The 17440-nt window shown below is 60.7% G+C and overlaps 3 protein-coding genes and 1 non-coding gene across 5 annotated transcripts; 1 reads left to right on the plus strand and 3 right to left on the minus strand.

Annotated features, from left to right (window-relative positions):
- Positions 1–43: 43 nt before the first annotated feature.
- On the minus strand, positions 44–3412 carry PSMB3 (proteasome 20S subunit beta 3). Its single transcript, XM_071450917.1, has 6 exons — positions 3252–3412; positions 2829–3013; positions 2163–2270; positions 1231–1408; positions 802–896; positions 44–149 (listed from the first exon to the last, which is right to left on the minus strand). The coding sequence occupies exons 1-6, from the start codon at positions 3252–3254 to the stop codon at positions 101–103; spliced, it is 618 nt and encodes a 205-aa protein (XP_071307018.1). The 5' UTR covers positions 3255–3412; the 3' UTR covers positions 44–100.
- Positions 3413–4658: 1246 nt separating this feature from the next.
- On the minus strand, positions 4659–4732 carry TRNAN-GUU (transfer RNA asparagine (anticodon GUU)). Its single transcript has one exon. It is a non-coding gene; the product is annotated as a tRNA-Asn (tRNA).
- Positions 4733–5719: 987 nt separating this feature from the next.
- On the plus strand, positions 5720–14794 carry PCGF2 (polycomb group ring finger 2). 2 transcript variants are annotated; one of them, XM_071450758.1, is made up of 10 exons: positions 5720–6604; positions 9287–9473; positions 9679–9775; positions 10776–10831; positions 11286–11336; positions 11512–11620; positions 11838–11886; positions 12047–12163; positions 12710–12790; positions 13095–14794. In XM_071450758.1, exons 1-10 carry the CDS (start codon positions 6563–6565, stop codon positions 13407–13409), a joined length of 1104 nt encoding a protein of 367 aa, XP_071306859.1. In that variant the 5' UTR covers positions 5720–6562; the 3' UTR covers positions 13410–14794. The 2 variants fall into 2 exon arrangements, with proteins under 2 accessions (XP_071306859.1, XP_071306860.1); XM_071450759.1 differs by lacking the exon at positions 5720–6604 and adding an exon at positions 6620–6833.
- A 354-nt stretch (positions 14795–15148) lies between these two features.
- CISD3 (CDGSH iron sulfur domain 3) lies at positions 15149–17014 on the minus strand. The gene is made up of 2 exons (XM_071450760.1): positions 16373–17014; positions 15149–16021 (listed from the first exon to the last, which is right to left on the minus strand). The coding sequence occupies exons 1-2, from the start codon at positions 16820–16822 to the stop codon at positions 15842–15844; spliced, it is 630 nt and encodes a 209-aa protein (XP_071306861.1). The 5' UTR covers positions 16823–17014; the 3' UTR covers positions 15149–15841.
- Positions 17015–17440: the final 426 nt, after the last annotated feature.

The following is a 17440-nucleotide window of genomic DNA, read 5'->3' on the forward strand; positions in this document are numbered from 1 at the left end:
CAGGGTGACATCCTGACCCTGCTCAAAGGCACCAAAAGGGAAGTTCAGGGCAGAGTTTTATTTTAAAAAGTCCCGAGTGGCACAGAGCAGCTGGGCTGGGCTAATCCATGCGAGCTTTCAGGGTCCTGGTGGTGATCTTGTCTTTCTCTCTGGAAAGGGAAAAAGATGAGATTATTTACTGCTAAACACAGGTTTAAACCCTTCCTAGAGCTTGTTCTGCCTTGGTAAGTCCCAGGTGCACAGGCAGGAGCTCAGGTGGTTGTGACAACAATCAATAAACCCTTCATTGTGGGGAGCTCCCAGGGTTGGGGTGCTGCAGGGGCAAAATGGGATTTTCCAAAGGCAGCTGGTGACAGAGGTGAGAGTTAATGCTGCATCCATGGCGGGGGCAGAGCTCCTCAATCCCATGAGAATTCTGGGAGTTAATGCTGCATCCATGAGGGGCAGAGCTCCTCATTCCCATGGGAATGCAACCACAGAATCCCTGAGCAGCAGGACTCAAAATTCCAGGATTCCATCCTCAATCCCATGGGAATGCAGACAGGGAATTGAGCAGAGGGACTCAAACTCCAGGAGTCATTTCTTGGCTCCAGCAAGGAACTGCACCAGCAAAATCAAACCCTGGGAAGGAACAGAGCCTGGCTGAGGAGGGGCAGGATTTGGGGGATCCTTGAGGGAAGGGAAGGGTTTGGGGATCCCTGAGGGAAGGGAAGGCAGTGCCCAGCCCCTGGATTTGGGGATCCCTGAAGGAAGGAAGGGAAGTGAAGGCACTGCCCAGTCCCCGGGAGCCCCAGCACTCACATGACGTGCACCACCACGCCCATCCCGGAGATGGCATCTCTGTCCACAGCGTTGAGCATGGCCTGCGAGATGGTCTCGAAGAGGTGCTCGGGCTCCTGGGGTACAGAGGGAGCACAGGGCTTCACCTGGGCTGCACATCCTCCCAGAAATTTCACCCAAACCCCCCCAAAACCCTGCAAGCTTTCTCTCTCAGGCTGCACAAGGCACACTTGGAATGAAGCCTCTCCCCAGCTCAGCGTCTCCAGTGAGCACAGAAGGGAGAACTCCTGAATCCACAGACCACAGGAGATCCCAGGTGACCGCAGGCTATCCCACGTGACCCCAGGAGATGCCAGGTAGGGGACCCTAGGTGACCCCAGACTATCCCAGGTGACCCCAGGCTATCCCAGGTGACCCCAGGCTATCCCAGATGACCCCAGCCCCACTGACCATGTCGGGTTCCCACAGGGACTCGCACATCCCGTACATCTGCTCGGAGCAGGTGCCGCTGACGACGAAGTCGTCAGTGACCATGGGGCAGCCGATGAGGTCCAGAGAGCAGATGAAGGGTTCGTGGCTGAGCGGGTCCAGCCCCGCGATCACCGGCTCCGTGTAGTAGGGACCAAACCTGGGGACACAGCTGGGCTCAGGACAGCCCTGGGCACAGGGACAGTCCCGGAGGGACCACAGGAATCACCCTGCTCTTCTGAGACCACAAGGATCATCTTGGCATGGGACAATTCCCCAAAATCCCAGCCTTGCCCAGGAGCGGTGTCCGAATGCTCCTGGAGTTCTGGCAGCTTTGGGATCATGACCATTCCCAGCCCAGCTGGGCTCAGGACAGCCCTAGGGACAGGGACAGCCAGGAGGGACCACAAGGATCACCCTGCTCTTCTGGGACCACAGGGATCATCTCAGCACAGGACAATTCCCAGAATCCCAACCTGTGCCCAGCAGCAGTGTCCGAACGCTCCTGGAGCTCTGGCAGCTTTAGGATCCCCATTCACAGAGCTCACCCTCCCTTCCCTGAATTTCCAACCCAGCCATTCCCTCCAGTGCCCAGAGCTGTCCCCATTCCAAGCCCTGGTGCAGTCCCACATCCTCAGAAATGTTTTCCTGGCACAGAAACCATCCCACAGCTGCTTTCAGGGAGAGCCCTGCCATGGTTTTGGCATAGCAGACCATCCTGAAGCAGAAGGAGTTCGTTCTGCTTTGACAACTGATTCTGTTTGAATTTGGGGAGGAAATGTCACCCCAAGAGAACAAAAACCTGCTCAGGGAGGGGGTGGTGGCAGCAGGAAATGATCGAGGCTCCTTTGGCCACTCCAGCACCCTCAGCCCCTCTCTGGCACCACACAGAAATTGCAGCTTTTCAGTTTTACCTCCTCTCGTAGAGCAGGTTGGACACCATGCTCATGAAGGTCTGGGGCTTGATCTGCCTCCCTTCCTTCAGCTCATAGAGGTTCAGCCTAAACTTCAGCCTCTGGGCCCTGCAAGAGATCAGAGCTGGGCTTAAAGCAAAGCAGGGTCCTGCTGCTTCCCCTCAGCCAGGCCTGGCTGCTTCTGCTGCTGACAGACACCAGCACTGAGGGCTGCACACACAGCTGCTGCTGCAGCTGAGCTGGAACTGTGAGAGGAAAAGATGAATTTCAGGGGTGAAAGTGGAATTTTAGCAGTGAGAGTTCAACTTTAGGAGTTAAAATTGAATGAATTTTAGCAGTGAAAGGTGAATTTTAGGAGTTAAAGTTAAATTTTAGTAGTGAAGGTGCTGTTTTAGCAGTAAAAGTTCAATATTGGCAGTGCAAGTTGAATTTTAGCAGTGAAATCCCAACTCCAGCAGTGAAGTCCCAACTCTAGCAGTGAAATCCCCACTCCACCAGTGAAATCCCAACTCCAGCAGTGATGCGATCCCAACTCCAGCAGTGATGTGATCCCAATCAGGCTGCTTTATTTCCAAACCTCTCCCAGCAGCAGAACCAGGCACAGCAGCATCGGCACCGTTAATTCCCATTAACCCAAATCCCCAGCCCTGCCGGGCCCTCACTTACACGGTCTGCACGTCCGTGGCCAGCCCGGCCAGGCCGATATAGAGCCTCTGGCCCATGGGGAAAATCTTCTGGAAGTCGGTGGTCACGGTCTGCGCCTGCACGCCAAAGCGCCGGTCCGCGGCGATGGCCACGCAGCCCCGGCCCCGCATGGCCATCACGGCCCCGCCGTTGTACGACATGATCGACTGCACGGAGAGATGGCTCAGGGCACCGGGGTACCGCCACCCCGAGCTGGGGTTCAGCCCCCGCCGCTCCTTGCCGGGCCTCCCCTCACGAAGCGGCCCCCGCGGCCCCCCCGGTACCGCCACTCCGAGCTGGGGTTCAGCCCCGGCCGCTCCTTGCCCCGCTGCCCACGGGCCTCCCCTCACGGAGCGGCCTCCCCCGCACTGTGCCGGGCCCCGGAGGTGCCGTGCCGGGTCTCACCATGGCTGCGGCTGTTCAATCACCCCTCGGTCACCGTTCTGTCACCGCTCTGTCACTGCTGTGTCACCGCCGTGTCCCTGCACCGCCCCCGCTCCGCTCCCGGCTCGGTCTCTGCCCAGGCCCCGCTCCGGCCCGGCCGCGCCGCCGCCGCTCCCGCCCTCACCACTTCCCATTGGCTGCCGGCCCCGCTGGTCCCGCCCTTACCGCTTTCCATTGGTCACTGCCACCGCCGCTCTCACGCCGACGCTTTCCATTGGTGGCCGCCGCCAGTGGTTTCGCCTTCCACGCTCGCCATTGGCCGCCGCCGCCGCCTGGAGCCGGAGGCTGCTGGGGATTGGCGGGAGCGGCTGGGGCGCGCGCAGGTGATTGGCTGAGGCAGGGGAGGGTGGCGGGGCGGGAAAGTGACGAGTCACAGTGAGCGCGCGAGGCATGACGGGAGTGCGGAGGGGTGTCATCTGGAAAAAGGGAGAAACAGCTGGAAAATGGGGAAACAGCTGGAAAAATGGGGGAAAACTGGAAAAAATGGGAATGTCTGGATAAATGGGAACAGCTGGAAAAATGGGGAAACAGATGGATCGGGGCAGGGCTGAATAAATGAAGGCACATCTGGATCAGTGGGGGAACAGCTGGAGCAATGGGGAGCAAATGGATCAATGGGTGCACAGCTGGACTGGGGAACAGCTGGATAATCGGGGCACAGCTGGATCCATCAGGAGAACAGCCGCATCTCCAAGGGTGGGGACACAGCCCCGAGCTCGCCGATCCAAAGGGGATTCTCCCAAAAATCTCCTCGGGAAGCGCCGGCACGGGGTGGGGGAGGTTGGGGTCACTCTGGGGTCACAGCACATCCCGGCCCCGATGGGCAGGCAGAGCCCGGCCCGTGCCCGCTGCGGTTTTAAATCCCATTTTTAAATCTTATTTTTAAATCCTATTTTTAAAGTGCGTTTTTGAGGGGTTTTCCGTCACAAAAAGTACCTGGCAGGAGCCGGAGCCCGCGTTCCGGCTGTGGGAGCAGCCCCGGGCAGAGCCAGGGGAGAATCCCCGGAATCGATCCCAGCGTGGCCTCGTGCCCGGGGTTGAAGAGGAATTCCAGCAGTTCGGGAATTCCATCGTCTCAGGGCAGAAAAATGGAATTTACTGGAGTTTTCAGAGAGGGGAAGCTCGGTCTGGCACCCTTGGGACCCCCTTCAGTTTAATTTTGAGGCAAAATACGGGATTTGGATGGAAACAGGAACAGGTGCGATTTTAATGTCCCAAAAGGTCCTCGTGGGAGCACAGCGGGGACGGTTTGGGGGCACCGGGAGCTGTTTCTCCACGTCGGAGGGACCACTGCGAGCGGATGCCCGGCAAGGGAACGCTCTCCGTGTCCGGTTCCGTCCCTCCCGGGAAAACGGAAAAGGAGCGGCCCGTCCCTGGGTGGGCTCGAACCACCAACCTTTCGGTTAACAGCCGAACGCGCTAACCGATTGCGCCACAGAGACCGCGCTGGCAGCGGCTCGCGCACATGGGCCTCACTGCGGAAACCGGAACAAAAACCGGGAATAAAAACGGAATACGGGGAATACCGGGACACCGGGAATGGAAACGGGATACCGGGAACGGGGACGAGATACCGGAAATAGAAACGGGACACGGGATACCGGGAATGGAAACGGGACACGGGGAACGGGATACCGGGAATGGAAACGGGACACCAGGAACGAGACCGAGACAACGGGACACTGGGAACGGGACACCAGGAATGGGACACAAGGAACGGGACACCGGGAATGGAAACGGAATACCGGGGACGAGAACGGGACAGCGGGAATACCGGGACACAAGGAACGGGACACCGGCAACTGGAGCGAGACACCGGGAATACCGGCAAAGGGAACGAGACACCCGGAATACCGGCACACCGGCAATGGGACCGAGACACCGAGAACGGGAGCGGGAACGGGATACCGGGATTGGGAACGAGATACCGGGAATGGGACATTGGGAACGGGAACGGGACACCGGTAATGCAATCGGGACACCGGGAACGGGATACGGGGACAGGATACCGGGAACAGGACAGCGGGAATGGGGAACGGGGACAGGCACCGGCAACGGACACCGGGAACAGGACACCAGACACTGGCCCCAAGCACAGGACACTCGACACCGGCCACGGCCCCACTGGAACCAGCACCGGGACGCCGGAACCGGGGCAACCGAGCACTGAGACCGGCACTGGTAACAGCTCCAGCAGGCAGCGACCCCGCGATCGCGGGAACCGAGACAGCGGCACGGACAGAGGCTCACTGGGAACCCCCGGGCACGGGGCCACCGGGACGGGGCCGGGCTGCGAGCGCCGGCAGCGGGCGGGGCGGCGAGCCGCCGGTAATCCCGGGCATGTGAGAGCCGCGTTCGCTCAGCGCCTCCCGCTCCTCCTCCTGCCTCTTTCCCCTCCTTTATTTCCTTCCCGGCTTTTCTATTTTTTTTTTTTTTTTTCACTCTTCTTCTCTTTTCCTGCCTTTTTTCTCTCCCTCCTTACTGTTCTTCCCTCTTTTCTCCTTTCCTTTTCTCCTGTTCTTTTTTCTTCCTTTTCCCTTTTTTTCCCCCCTCTCATTTTCCCTGTTTTCTTCCCTTTCTTCTCCCTATCGTTTTCCATCTTTCTCTAATTTCCCTCCATTTTTTCTTACCTTCCTTTTTTCCATTCCTTTCTCCCCGATTTTCCCGTTCTCCCTTTCTTTCCCTAATTTTTATTTTCCTTAGTTTTTTCACCTCTCTTTCCCCTCTTCTTGTCCATTTCCCCCTTTTTTCTAATTTCCCTGTTTTTCTTCTTTTTCCTTCCTTCTTTTCCATTTTTTTCCTTTTCTCTAATTTCCCTCTATTTTTCTTCCTTTTCTTTTATTTCCTCCCTTTCCCCCCTCTCATTTTCCCATTTCCTTTTCTTTCTTTCATTTGCCCCCTATTTTTTCCTATTTTTTCCCCTTTTTTTTCCGTCCCACTCCTCCAATTTTCCATTTTCCCTCTTGAAATTCCTTTTATTTCTGTATTTTTTTTCTTTCTTTTTTCCCCTCTTCCCTTTACTTCCCCCGAGGGTCCCGCAGAGGATCCCGCTCGTCCCGAGTCACAATTTGTGGCCAAAACGGGGTCCCCGGTGGGGGGACACCGCGCCCGGAGCTTCCACCGGGCACCGCGTTTTGGGGCCGTTCCAGCGGTTTTGGGGGCTTTCTCGTTTTCCCCCCCGGGGATCTCCGCCATCACTGGAGCTGGGGGGTTCCGGGGGGGGTCCCCCCAATCTCGGCCCCTCGCTCCCTCCTCCGCAGCCCCCCAAAGGAATGAGGTCACGTGAGGCGGGCGGGGCCTGGCGGCGGCTGGAGGTGGGAAAAAATAAAAAAAATTTTAAAAAAGAGGAAAATATTTTAAAAAAGGAGGAGGAAGGAGGAAAAAAAAAAAAAAAAGAAGGAAAAAAAAAAAGAAAAGGAGAGGGAGAGTGGAGGGAAAAAAAAAATATAAAAGGGCCGCGGCCGCAGCGCCGCCCGAGCCGAGCCGAGCCGAGTCGCGGGAGCGGAGGGGCGGCCGCGGGGCCGCCGCTGCCGCCGCCACCAGGTAGGGACCGGCCCCGGTGCCCCCCTCCGGCCCGGGCCCCGCCGCGGTCCCCCCGCCCCGCCGGCCCCAAAGATGGCGATGGCCGCTGCCGCCCCCGCTTTGTGGCCCGGGACCCCCCCGGCCGCACCGGCGGCGGCTGCGGAGCCCCGACAGCCCCGGGGGGGGGCCGCGCCGCCCCCGCACCGCGCCCGGCGCGCCGGGACCGCTCCGGGGCCGGGGGGGCGCGGCGGGACCCCCCCGGGGCGGGCGGAGGGGCCGGGCCGCGCTGACAGCCGGCCCCGAGTACAAAGGGGACGCCCCGGGGCCACCCCACCCCCGGCCCCACCGGGCCGTGCGGCCCCGGAGGCGGCGGGAGCTGCCGGGGGCGCGGCCGGGCACCCCCCGGGCACAGCGCGGGGCACGCGTGGCCGAGGCCACCCCGTGTCTCCGTGTCCCCCGTCTGTCAGTGCCCACCCCCGGGTATCCGTGTCCCCCCCGGTGTCCGTGTCCCCCGGGTGTCACGCCCCGCGGTCCCGTCCCGCTGCCGCTCCCGGTGCCGTGTAGCGTGTCCTTGTCCCCACACGCTCTGTGGTCACTCGTGTCCAGCGGGGCTTCCTCCCCATTCCCGCAGCTCCGGTGCCGCGTCCCGCACGCCGGGAATGGTGGGGGGGTCCCGGCGGGCGCTGCCGGGGGTGGCGGGGCCGCGCTCCGGGGCTGTCCCCTCGCGTTCCCGGGGCTGTCCCCTCGCGTTCCCGGCGCTCCGGGCCCCGTGGGCGACGTGCGAGGCCCGGGCCGTGCCGGGGGAGCCGTCCCGGGGCATTTCCCGAGCCCCACGCCCGCCGCCGCCGCCGCCGCCGCCGGGGGTCCCGGGGGTGGGGGCCCGAGTTGGCGGTGACTTTGAAACGCCCTTCCCCGCCCGTGCCCGGCCCGGGGGCTTCGGGGAGGGGGGAGCACGGCGCCGGGCCACCACCCACGGAGACAAAAGAGCCTGAAAGTCGCGGCCGGGGGTGCGGGAGCCACCGGCGGGACGGGACGGTCCCGGGGACTGCGGCCGGGGCTTTGTTCCCCCTCTCCCCAGCACGGGAAAGCGCGGCCGTTATCGGCCGGGTTATTAGAACCGGTTCGCGCCGGTGGCTCGGGCTCCCCCCTCCCGCCGAGCCCCGGGGCCGCCATTGACTGCTGCGAGCACCGAAAGCGGCGAAATCCCCTCCAAAATGCAGCCGTGGCTCTCCGGTGTCTGGCGGGGCTGCCCGGTCCCGTGCGGGGGTGACGGGGACAGGGCACCGCGGGACCCCCGACACGGGGAGGGGCTGGTCGGGCCCCCCCTCCATCCCCTGGGGCTGGGGGCAGACCCGGGGGAGGGGGGCTGGGCTGGGAGGGGGTTCTGGGGCCCCCCAACCTCCCCGGGGTTCCTGAACCCCCCTTGGCTGCTGCCCCTCCAGCACGGTAGTGTCCCCATCCCGGTCCCAGTGGTGTCCCCATCTCTGCAGCATCCCAGTCCCAGCAGTGTCCCCATCCCTGTGGTGTCCCCATCCCAGTCCCAATGGTGTCCCCCTCCCTGTGGCACCTCCATCCCAGTCCCAATGGTGTCCCTGTGGTGTCCCCACTCCTGCAACACCTCCATCCCAGTGCCAATGGTGTGCCCTCCCTGTGGGACCCCAATCCCAGTCCCAGTGACATCCTGTCCCTGAAATATCCCAACAGTGTCCCCATCCCTGTGGCACCCCCATCCCAATCCCAGCAGTGTCCCCATCCCTGGTGCTGGTGTCCTAATGCATGTGTACTGTAGCCCATACGTGTCCCTGCGTGTCACATGTGTGTCCCTGTGTGTCCCTCTGTGTGATCCTGTGTGTCACACGCATGTCCCTGTGTGTCACATGTGTGTCACCGTGTGTCCCTCTCTGTGTCCCCGTGTGTCACACGCCTGTCCCTGCAGCCGGTGCCCCGGCCCTGCCGCCGCCGTGCCCCGCTCATCTCCTCGCCGCCTGTCGCCTGGCCTCGGGTGGCAGTGACAATATCCCGGCTGCTCTCCAAGTGTCGGGGTTGCCATGGAAACACCGAAACTGCGGCGATCCCGCGCTCCGGCGGCTCCCGCTGGAACTGGGGGAAGCGCCGGCGGCTCCCGGTGTCACCGGCGCCCACCGGGCACCGCTGGGTGTCCCTGCCCGGGGGAGGTGCCCGACACCGGGCTTGGGGATTTTCTGTAGGAAAACCCATGGAATTTTTGCTGGAAATGCCTTTTCCATGGAGCCAACCCAAAATGCACTTTTTTGGGGGGGTGTGTGCGCACAGCCACAGGTGAGGGTTTGCTGACAGAGAGGATTTGTCACTGCTCGGAGGTGTCCCAGCGTGTTGGGGACCCACTTGGGGACACCCAGGGACAGCCAGGGGTGAGAAAGAGGGGGCTCGGCAGCTCCTGGAGCCGGGGGTGGCTGCAGTGCTGGGAATGACAAGTGACACCGTGTCCCCTCCAGCGGTCCCTGCAGGTCCCATCCGAAGGGACCGTGGGGGTTTCCCGCACGGAAGATCCGCCCTGGGGCTGCTCCAAGATGCACAGGACCACCCGGATAAAGATCACGGAGCTGAACCCGCACCTGATGTGCGCCCTCTGCGGCGGCTACTTCATCGACGCCACCACCATCGTGGAGTGCCTGCACTCCTGTGAGTGTCCCGCGTGTCCCCAAGGGTCCCCTGGGTGCCCCGAAACCCCACAGTGACCCGTCCCACAGTGCCCACCCTGTGCCAGGCCCCGTGGAGCTGCCGGGGGTTGCACTGGGCAGGGATCCTGTCTCCACGCTGGTGTGGGGGTCCCAGGGGCTCTGTCCCCTTGTCCCCCTGCTCACAGAGGGCCCCTCTGTCCCCACAGTCTGTAAAACCTGCATTGTTCGTTACCTGGAGACCAACAAGTACTGCCCCATGTGCGACGTGCAGGTGCACAAAACGCGGCCCCTGCTCAGCATCCGGTGAGCCCGGGGGGCTCCTCTGGGGGGGCTTGGGGAGCTCAGGAGGCTCGGGGGGCTCAGGGGACTCAGAGGGCTCGCGGGGCCCCTCACGCCCTGTCCCTGCTCCAGGGGACAGCCCCAAGCACCTGGAGCAGGGGGACCCTGGGGCTCTGCTGCCAGCCCAGGAGCAGCTCCATCCTGGTCCCACTGGTGTCCCCATCCCTGTGGCACCTCCATCCCAGTCCCACTGCTGTCCCCACCCCTGCATTGCCCAGCTCTGTTCCTGACCCTAAATCCTGCAGCAGAGGGGATTTGAGGAGCTCTCCAGGTGGGAGGGGAGTAGGGACAGGGGGAGATGCCACCACAGAGGGAAGAGCACTTGGTGACATGTGTGTGGCACCAGAAAGATGGCAGGATGGGTGCCCTGTGTCCTTTCCCGCAGATCCTGGACCCCATCAGTCCGTCCGTCCGTCCATCCATCCATCCATCCATCCATCCATCCATCCATCCCTTTCTTCCCTTTTTTCCCCATTTTTTCTGGCTTGCTATAATATTTACACTCCCATGACTCCTCCAGAGTCTCTGTCTCTGCCTGCGGGGACGGAGCCGCCACTGTCCCCGAGCCCTGGGGGGTGGTGGCACCTCCATGTGGTGCCAAGGTGGGGAAAAATGTGGGAAAAATTGGGGAAAACCGGGAAAAAGTGGGAAAACTGGGAAAACCATGGGGGAAAACTGGGGAAAACCTGGAAAAACTTGGAGATTTGAGGCCTTGGGATGAGGAAGTGGGGATTTGGGATGGGGAACTGGGGTTTGGGGGTTTTGGGATGGAGGATTGGAGATCTGAGGCTTTGGGATGGGGAACTGGGGGTTTGAGGGATTTGGGATGGGGAATTGAGTATTTGGGGTTTGGGATGGGAAACCCAGAGGGGAGCTGGGGGAAGTTTGTGCCTGGAGGTGCAGGGCACAAACTGCTCTTGAATCCCACTGATTTCTCCCACTTTTCCTGTTTCCCCCCCTCCAGGTCGGACAAAACCCTCCAGGACATCGTGTACAAGCTGGTCCCAGGGCTTTTCAAAGGTACACCCAAGGATGGGGAGAATTCGGGAATTTAGGAATTTGGGAATTTGGGGTGTTTGAAACTCACTCCCATCCCCCTGAATTCCCAGGATCTTCCCAGGGATTTCCCATTCCCACAGGGACAGCAGGACACATGCACATGGCACCCATCCCAAACTTTGGGACAGTCTGGGAGCAGGAGCTGTGGATTTGCTCTGAGTGCCTCAGGAACGGGGAAAAGTTCAGGATTTGGGGTGTGGGGACCCAAAATCCCTCAGGATTGGGTGCCACTCTGGGGTTTATGGGATGGCTCCTGCTGGAGCTCCCACAGGAATTCCCTGGGCATTCTGGGATGTCCCCTGTGCCCCTTGTTGTTAACCCCGCCCCAGCTGTGGTGCTGTCCCCACTCATGTCCCTGTCCCCATCCCTGTCCCTGTCCCTGTCACTGTCCCCATCCCTGTCCCTGTTCCCACAGATGAGATGAAGAGGAGACGTGACTTCTACTCTGCATACCCAGTGGCCGAGGGTGAGTGTCACATGTCACAGGGTCACAATGTCACAATGACAAGTGTGAGTGTCAATCTCACAATGTCAGTGTCAGTGTCACAGTGTCAGTGTCAGTGTTACAGGGTCAGTGTCACACTGTCAGTGTCCCAGTGCTGCAGTGTCCCAGTATCCCAGCCCGTGTCCCTGTCCTGCAGTTCCCCTGGGCTCACAGGAGGAGCGTGGCGAGGTGGCTGAGCAGGACCAGGGCACGGGGCCCGAGGACGAGATCGTCAGTCTGTCCATCGAGTTTCACCGGGACTGCAGGTACGGCCGGCTCCGGTACCACCCAGGGCTCCGATATGGCTGGGCTCCGGTACCACCTGGGCTCCCGGTACTGCCCGGGGCCCTGGAACCACCTACAGCTCCCTGTCCCCATCTGGAACCCCAGCAGTGCCATCCCTGATCCCAGTGTGATCCCAGATCACAGCAGTGCCATCCCTGATCCACCTTTCCCCAATCCCTGTCCTGTGTCCCTCCCCAGGGAGGACCAGAAAGGTGCTGTGGAGAACGGGGACCTGGACAAGGACAAGGTGAGCAAGGGGTGGCACTGTGGTGGCACCGTGGTGGCACAGAGTCCTCAGTGCCCAGCTGCCTTGGGGGGGTCCTCTGGGGTACAGGGGGACACCCCAAGCCCAGGTCTCCCAAGCCGGGTCCCCCCAGACCCGGTCCCCCAGAGCTGTCCCTCCCCAGGCACCGCCGTGCCCACCCAGCCCCGGGCTGCGGTTCCTGCGCTGCCCCGCGGCCATGACCGTGCTGCACCTGGCCAAGTTCCTGCGCAACAAGATGGACGTGCCCAGCAAGTACCGGGTGAGCAGCTGGGCTTCTGGAATAGTTGGGAACCTTCTGGAATAGTTGGGAATGCTCGGGAATGCTCAGGAACGTTCTGGACCGTCTGTTTGGGAATGGTCGGGAACAGTCGGGAGCATTCCAGAATGTTTGGGAATGGTCAGGAACATTCAGGAATGGTCAGGAATGTTTGGGAGTGCTTCTGAATGTTTGGGAATGCTCAGGAATGCTCGGGAATGCTTTGGAGTGCTCGGGAATGCTCGGGGGGCACTGCCGGGATTCTGCCACACTCAGCTCAGCTCGGAGGGGCCGTTTTGTCCCCTCAGTGTTGCATCCACTGCTGATCCCTGCTTGTCCCAAATATTCCTTCTGGGCTGTCCCTTCCCTGGGGCTAGAGCCTTCTTTTTCCCATGGCTGGATCCATCCTTTCCCCGAGTCTGGATCTTTCCTTTCCCTGGGTTTGGATCCCTAATTTCTGGGGGTTTGGATCCCTCCTTTCCCGGGGTCTGGATCCATCCTTACTTGGAGTTTTTCCTGGGGTTTGGATCCATCCTTTCCCATCTCCAGGTGGAGGTGCTCTACGAGGATGAGCCCCTGAAGGAATATTACACCCTGATGGACATTGCCTACATCTACCCCTGGAGGAGGGTGAGGAAATGGGGAAACTGGGAAAACCGGGAAAAGCTGTGCTGGGAATACTGGGAAAACCTGTACTGGGGAAACTGGGAATATCTAGACTGGGAAAACTGGAAAAATATGGTTTGGGGGGATAAAACAGGGAACCAGTCCTGGAAAAAATCTGTCCTTGGGGAAAAGTGGGAAAATTGGTCACGGGGGAGCTTTTCCCATAACAAATCCCAGAGCGGGGGATTGGTGGGGGGGTGAGGGGTGTGGCAGTGCCGGTGTCCCCGCGGTGTCCCTGCGCACTGCCAGCCTTGCCCCGTGTCCCCAGAGCGGTCCCCTGGCACTCAAGTACCGCGTCCAGCCCTCCTGCAAGCGGCTCAAGCTGTGCCCGGCGCTGCCATCCGAGGGTACCAACACCAGCGGCGCCTCTGAGTGCGAGTCGGGCAGCGACAAAGCGCAGAGCCCCGGGCTGGCACCGCCCCCAGGGCTGGCATCGCCCCCCACTCTGCCCGGCCCCCCCGGGCATGCCCTGAACGGCTCCGCCTCGAACTGTCACCCGCTGCCACCCAGCTGCCACCCGGTGCCACCCGCCCGCGGCCGCAAAACCGCCCTGAACGGCAGCGCGGGCTCGGCCCTGAGCTAAAAACCTCCGGGGGCTGCTGGAAACCCTCCTGGGACTCCAGAAACCCCTCCTGGGACTCCAAAAAATCCTCCTGAGACTCCAAAAAATCCTCCTGGGATTCCGAAAAATCCTCCTGGGACTCCGGAAAATCTTTCTGAGACTCTGAAAACCCTCCTGGACTCTGGAAATCCTCCAGGGACTCCAACCCCTCCAGGGACTCCAAAAAACCCTGCAGGGGCTGCTAAAAATCCTCCTGGAACTGCTAAAAATCCTCCTGGGATTCCTAAAACCCCTCCAGGGATTCCTGAAACCCCCTGCAGACCTCTATAAAAGTGGGTGTGTACATAGGGACAGAGCAGAGTTCTACGGAATTATTTTCTAATTTAAAAACGCGGAGAAGATGCAGAAATGGCGGCGGATATTTTTAAATGTGCTTTGGGTTGGTTTTGTTTGTTTTTTTGTTTGCTTTTTGTTTGGTTTTGTGGTTTTTTTGGGGGGCTTTGAGGTTTGAGTTTGACTTGTGGAAGATGCAGGCCCCTCCCTCATCCCACCCCCGGAGCTGGGAGCTGCCACACCCCCAAATTCCCACATTCCCAAATTCCTAAATTCCCACATTCCCAAATTCCAGCATTCCCATGTTCCCAAATACCCGCATTCCCAAATTCCCACATTCCCATTTTCCTCCATTCCCACATTCCTGCTTTTCCCAGAAGTCTTCAAGTCCTTCTTCTTCTTCTTCTTCTTCTTCTTCTTCTTCTTCTTCTTCTTCTTCTTCTTCTTCTTCTTCTTCTTCTCCTCCTCCTCCTCCTCCTCCTTCTCCTCCTCCTCCTCCTCCTCCCCGCCGGGCCGTGGTTGCACAGGTGAGGGCCAAGCACAGAACCCAAAACCCCAAAAGCCCCAAAACTCCCAACCACCCCCCCAGCCTCCCCGGGCTCTGCTGCAAGATTCTATTTCCCATTTTTGGGGTTTTTTTGTGGTTTTTTGTGTTTTTTTCCAGGGTTTCACACTCCACCTCATAGCTGCCAGCTCCAGCAGCTCCAGCTCTTCCCAGATCTCATCCTGAGCATTTTTGGGGGATTTCTTTGCTTTCCCTGTGGGCTCTGCCCTTCTGCACAGTAAATTCGGGGGTTTTGGGGGTATTTTCCTCCAGCTTGGAGGTGGCAGCACAAATCCCCTGGATTATTTTCTCTTCCCAAAGTCCTGACAGCTCCAGGAAAATTTGGGGGCACCCAAAGGTTGGGATGGAGCTGCTGCTGCTCCCCGTTTCCCATGATCCCAATTTTTTTTTTTTTTTTTTTTGTTTGGTTTGGTTTGTTTTGGGTTTTTTTTGTGTATCACCCTTCCCAGCCTCTCCTCCTGCCCTCATGGTGCGTTTGTAATAAAAGAAAATAAAAATTAAAATCAGATTTTGACGCCTTTGGCCAGGAGGCTCCGGAGAGGGGCAAGCGTGGGAAGGGAGCAAATTCCTGCAGGGAATGAAGCAATTCCTGCATGGAATTAAACAATTTCTCCACAGAATTCAACAATTCCTGTGTCTAGTTCAACAATTCCTGCAGGGAATTCAACAATTCCTCTGTGGAATCCAATAATTCTTGCATGGAATTCAGTAATTCTTCTGTGAAATTAAACAATTCCTGTGTGGAATTCAGCCATTGCACTGCCTGGCCTGGGGACACTGCCCGGGCTGGGCAGGGCCATGATTTGGGTTTGGGGGTGTTTTGGTGTTGGGTTTCCCTCTCAGTACATCCCAGACTGCTCAGTGTGTTCAGATCACGTTTATTGTCCTGGGAATGATCCCAATTTTCTGGGAACGATCCCAGTCCCTGGGAATAATCCCGTTCTCCAGGGCTTGTCCTCGGTTCAACCTTTGCAAATGTCAGGTCCGGCTTTGGAAATGAACAAACACCACAGGGGCAGCTGCCCAGAACCTCCTGAGAGATCCCACAGAGCCCACAGAGTCTCCTGCCAAATTCCACAGAGCCTCCCACCAAATCCCATTGGTGTCTCCATTCCAAATCCCACAGAGCCTCTTGAGAGATCCCACAGAGCCCAAATCCCACAGAGCCTCCTGCCAAACCCCACATCCTGCAGGTCCCTTCATCTCAAACCCCACAGACCCCTCCTGCCCAAATCCCATTGGCCTCTGCATCCCAAATCCCACAGGTTCCCCCATTCCAAACCGCACAGGTGCCGCACCCCAGGGCTCTCACACCTCCAGGTTCCTCCTGACAATCCCACGGTCCAAAGGCTGATTTGGGGTCTCTCCCTCCAATCCCATTGTCCAGAGGCTGATTTGGGGTCGGGAGGTGAATCCCTGCAGCCGGGGCAGCTCCCGGCGCTCCAGAATTAGGATTTCATTGGAGTTTGGAGCCTCTCCTCCCCCCGTGCGGCCGTGCCGGGGTCGGGATGGGGATCCCGGTGCTGCCGGTGCTGCCGGTGCTGCCGAGCCCCGCTCAGGCGCGGGGGTGCAGCGGCGCCGCCTGCACCGCGTCCTCCCGGTGGGAGCCGTCGCAGTACGGGGGGCTCCGGGTGCGTTTGCAGCCGCAGAGCAGCGCGGGGCCGGTTCGGGTGGGGGTGAAGCGCAGCGAGGACAGCCCCGGGGCCTTCTTCTTGTGGGAACCGTCACAGAAGGGCTGCGGACAAACGGGGACGGCGTCAAGGAGGGGTTTGGGGGTGGCCGGATGCTCCTCCGGGGCTACCGTGAGCATCCCATCCCATCCCATCCCATCCCATCCCATCCCATCCCATCCCATCCCATCCCATCCCATCCCATCCCATCCCATCCCATCCCATCCCATCCCCGGAGCCCCCGGACCCTCCAGTGCCCCCCGGGGATTCCCAGTCCCAGATCCCCCGGAGCCCCCTGGGAGCCACCGCGGAGTCCCCGACCCGGGAAGCCCCGGAACCTCCCGGGATCCCGGTTCTCCCGCCCCCCACGCCGGTTCTCCTGGACGCCCCGGTTCTCCCGGGCCCCCCTGCCCGACCTGGCGCTTGCTGTGCCCGCAGGCGCACCAGCCGTAGGTTTTCCCCTCCTGCAGCTCCACCGGGAACGGCTCCTTGGCGGCGATCACCGGCTGCGGAGGGGGCGCGGAGCAGAGCGACGGGACCCGCGCCCCCCCCGAGACGTCCGGGTACCGGCGGCCGTCCCCCGCCGCCCTCATCAGCGAAACGAGCGCGGCCGCCCTGGGCCGCAGCATGGTCCCGGTGCCGCTCCCCGTGTCGCTCCCGGTGACCTTCCCCGCGCGGCTCCTCCTCCTCCTCCCGGCGCCGCCGGAAGAGCCGGGCGGGCTCGGCGGGAGCGCGGCTGCGCCGTGCGGGGCCGTTCCGAGCCGGGACAGGGTCCATTGCCGCTCCTGGCGAGTGGTCCCGGGGCTCGGTACCGCCGCCGCCGCCGTCACCCGCCTCCGGTGCCGGTGCCGGTCCCGCTGCTCCATCTCAGTGCCAGGTCCCAGTGCCGGTCGCGGTTCCCAGTGCCGGTCCCGGTTCCCGCTCTCAGTCACGGTGTCCCATCCCACTCCGGTACTCGCTCCCAGTAAGCGATCCTGGTTCCCGTTCCCAGCACTGGTCCCGGTCCCGGTGCTCCATCCCAGTGCCGATCCCGGTTCCCGATCCCGGTCCCAGTCACGATTCCCACCAAATCCCATTGGTGTCTCCGGACCGATCCCACTGCACGGTCCGGGTGCCCGGTCCCCGTGCCCGATCCTGTGATCCGCTCCCAGGGCCCCAGTCCAGGTCTCGATCCCAGTGCAGGGTCCCAGTTCCCATTCCCGGTGCCCACTCCCACTGCCCCACATCCCAATCTGCCCTGATCCCGGTGCCGCTCCCTTTCCCAGGCAGAACACCTGGCTCAGGAGCACATCCCTCCCTCTCTGTGCCTCAGTTCGCCCCCGGTGCCCCCCGGCCTTCAGCCTCGGCCCTGGGAATTCCCGGAATCCTGGCTGGAAGGGCTTTTGCAGTGGGAATTCCAGGAATCCTGGGTGGGAGGGCTTTTTCAATGGGAATTCCCAGAATTCTGGAGGAGAGTGGCTTTTCCAGTGGAAATTCCCAGAATC

The sequence above is a fragment of the Agelaius tricolor genome, unplaced genomic scaffold (genome assembly GCF_023055355.1).
Source record: "Agelaius tricolor isolate 1412-34295 unplaced genomic scaffold, bAgeTri1.0.p SCAF_31, whole genome shotgun sequence".
Classification (NCBI taxonomy): Eukaryota; Metazoa; Chordata; class Aves; order Passeriformes; family Icteridae; genus Agelaius; species Agelaius tricolor.

Coding starts and splice junctions, on each gene's coding strand:
- PSMB3 (XM_071450917.1), bottom strand. Junction 1,409..2,162: donor AACCTGCTCTACGAGAGGAG/GTAAAACTGAAA, acceptor CTGTGTCCCCAG/GTTTGGTCCCTACTACACGG. Junction 150..801: donor GGCGTGGTGGTGCACGTCAT/GTGAGTGCTGGG, acceptor TTCCCTTTCCAG/AGAGAAAGACAAGATCACCA.
- PCGF2 (XM_071450758.1), top strand. CDS start 6,563: ATGAGGTCACGTGAGGCGGGCGGGGCCTGGCGGCGGCTGGAG. Junction 11,337..11,511: donor TGCATACCCAGTGGCCGAGG/GTGAGTGTCACA, acceptor CCTGTCCTGCAG/TTCCCCTGGGCTCACAGGAG. Junction 11,621..11,837: donor GAGTTTCACCGGGACTGCAG/GTACGGCCGGCT, acceptor GTCCCTCCCCAG/GGAGGACCAGAAAGGTGCTG.
- CISD3 (XM_071450760.1), bottom strand. CDS start 16,822: ATGGAGCAGCGGGACCGGCACCGGCACCGGAGGCGGGTGACGGCGGCG. Junction 16,022..16,372: donor GCGGGCACAGCAAGCGCCAG/GTCGGGCAGGGG, acceptor GTTTGTCCGCAG/CCCTTCTGTGACGGTTCCCA.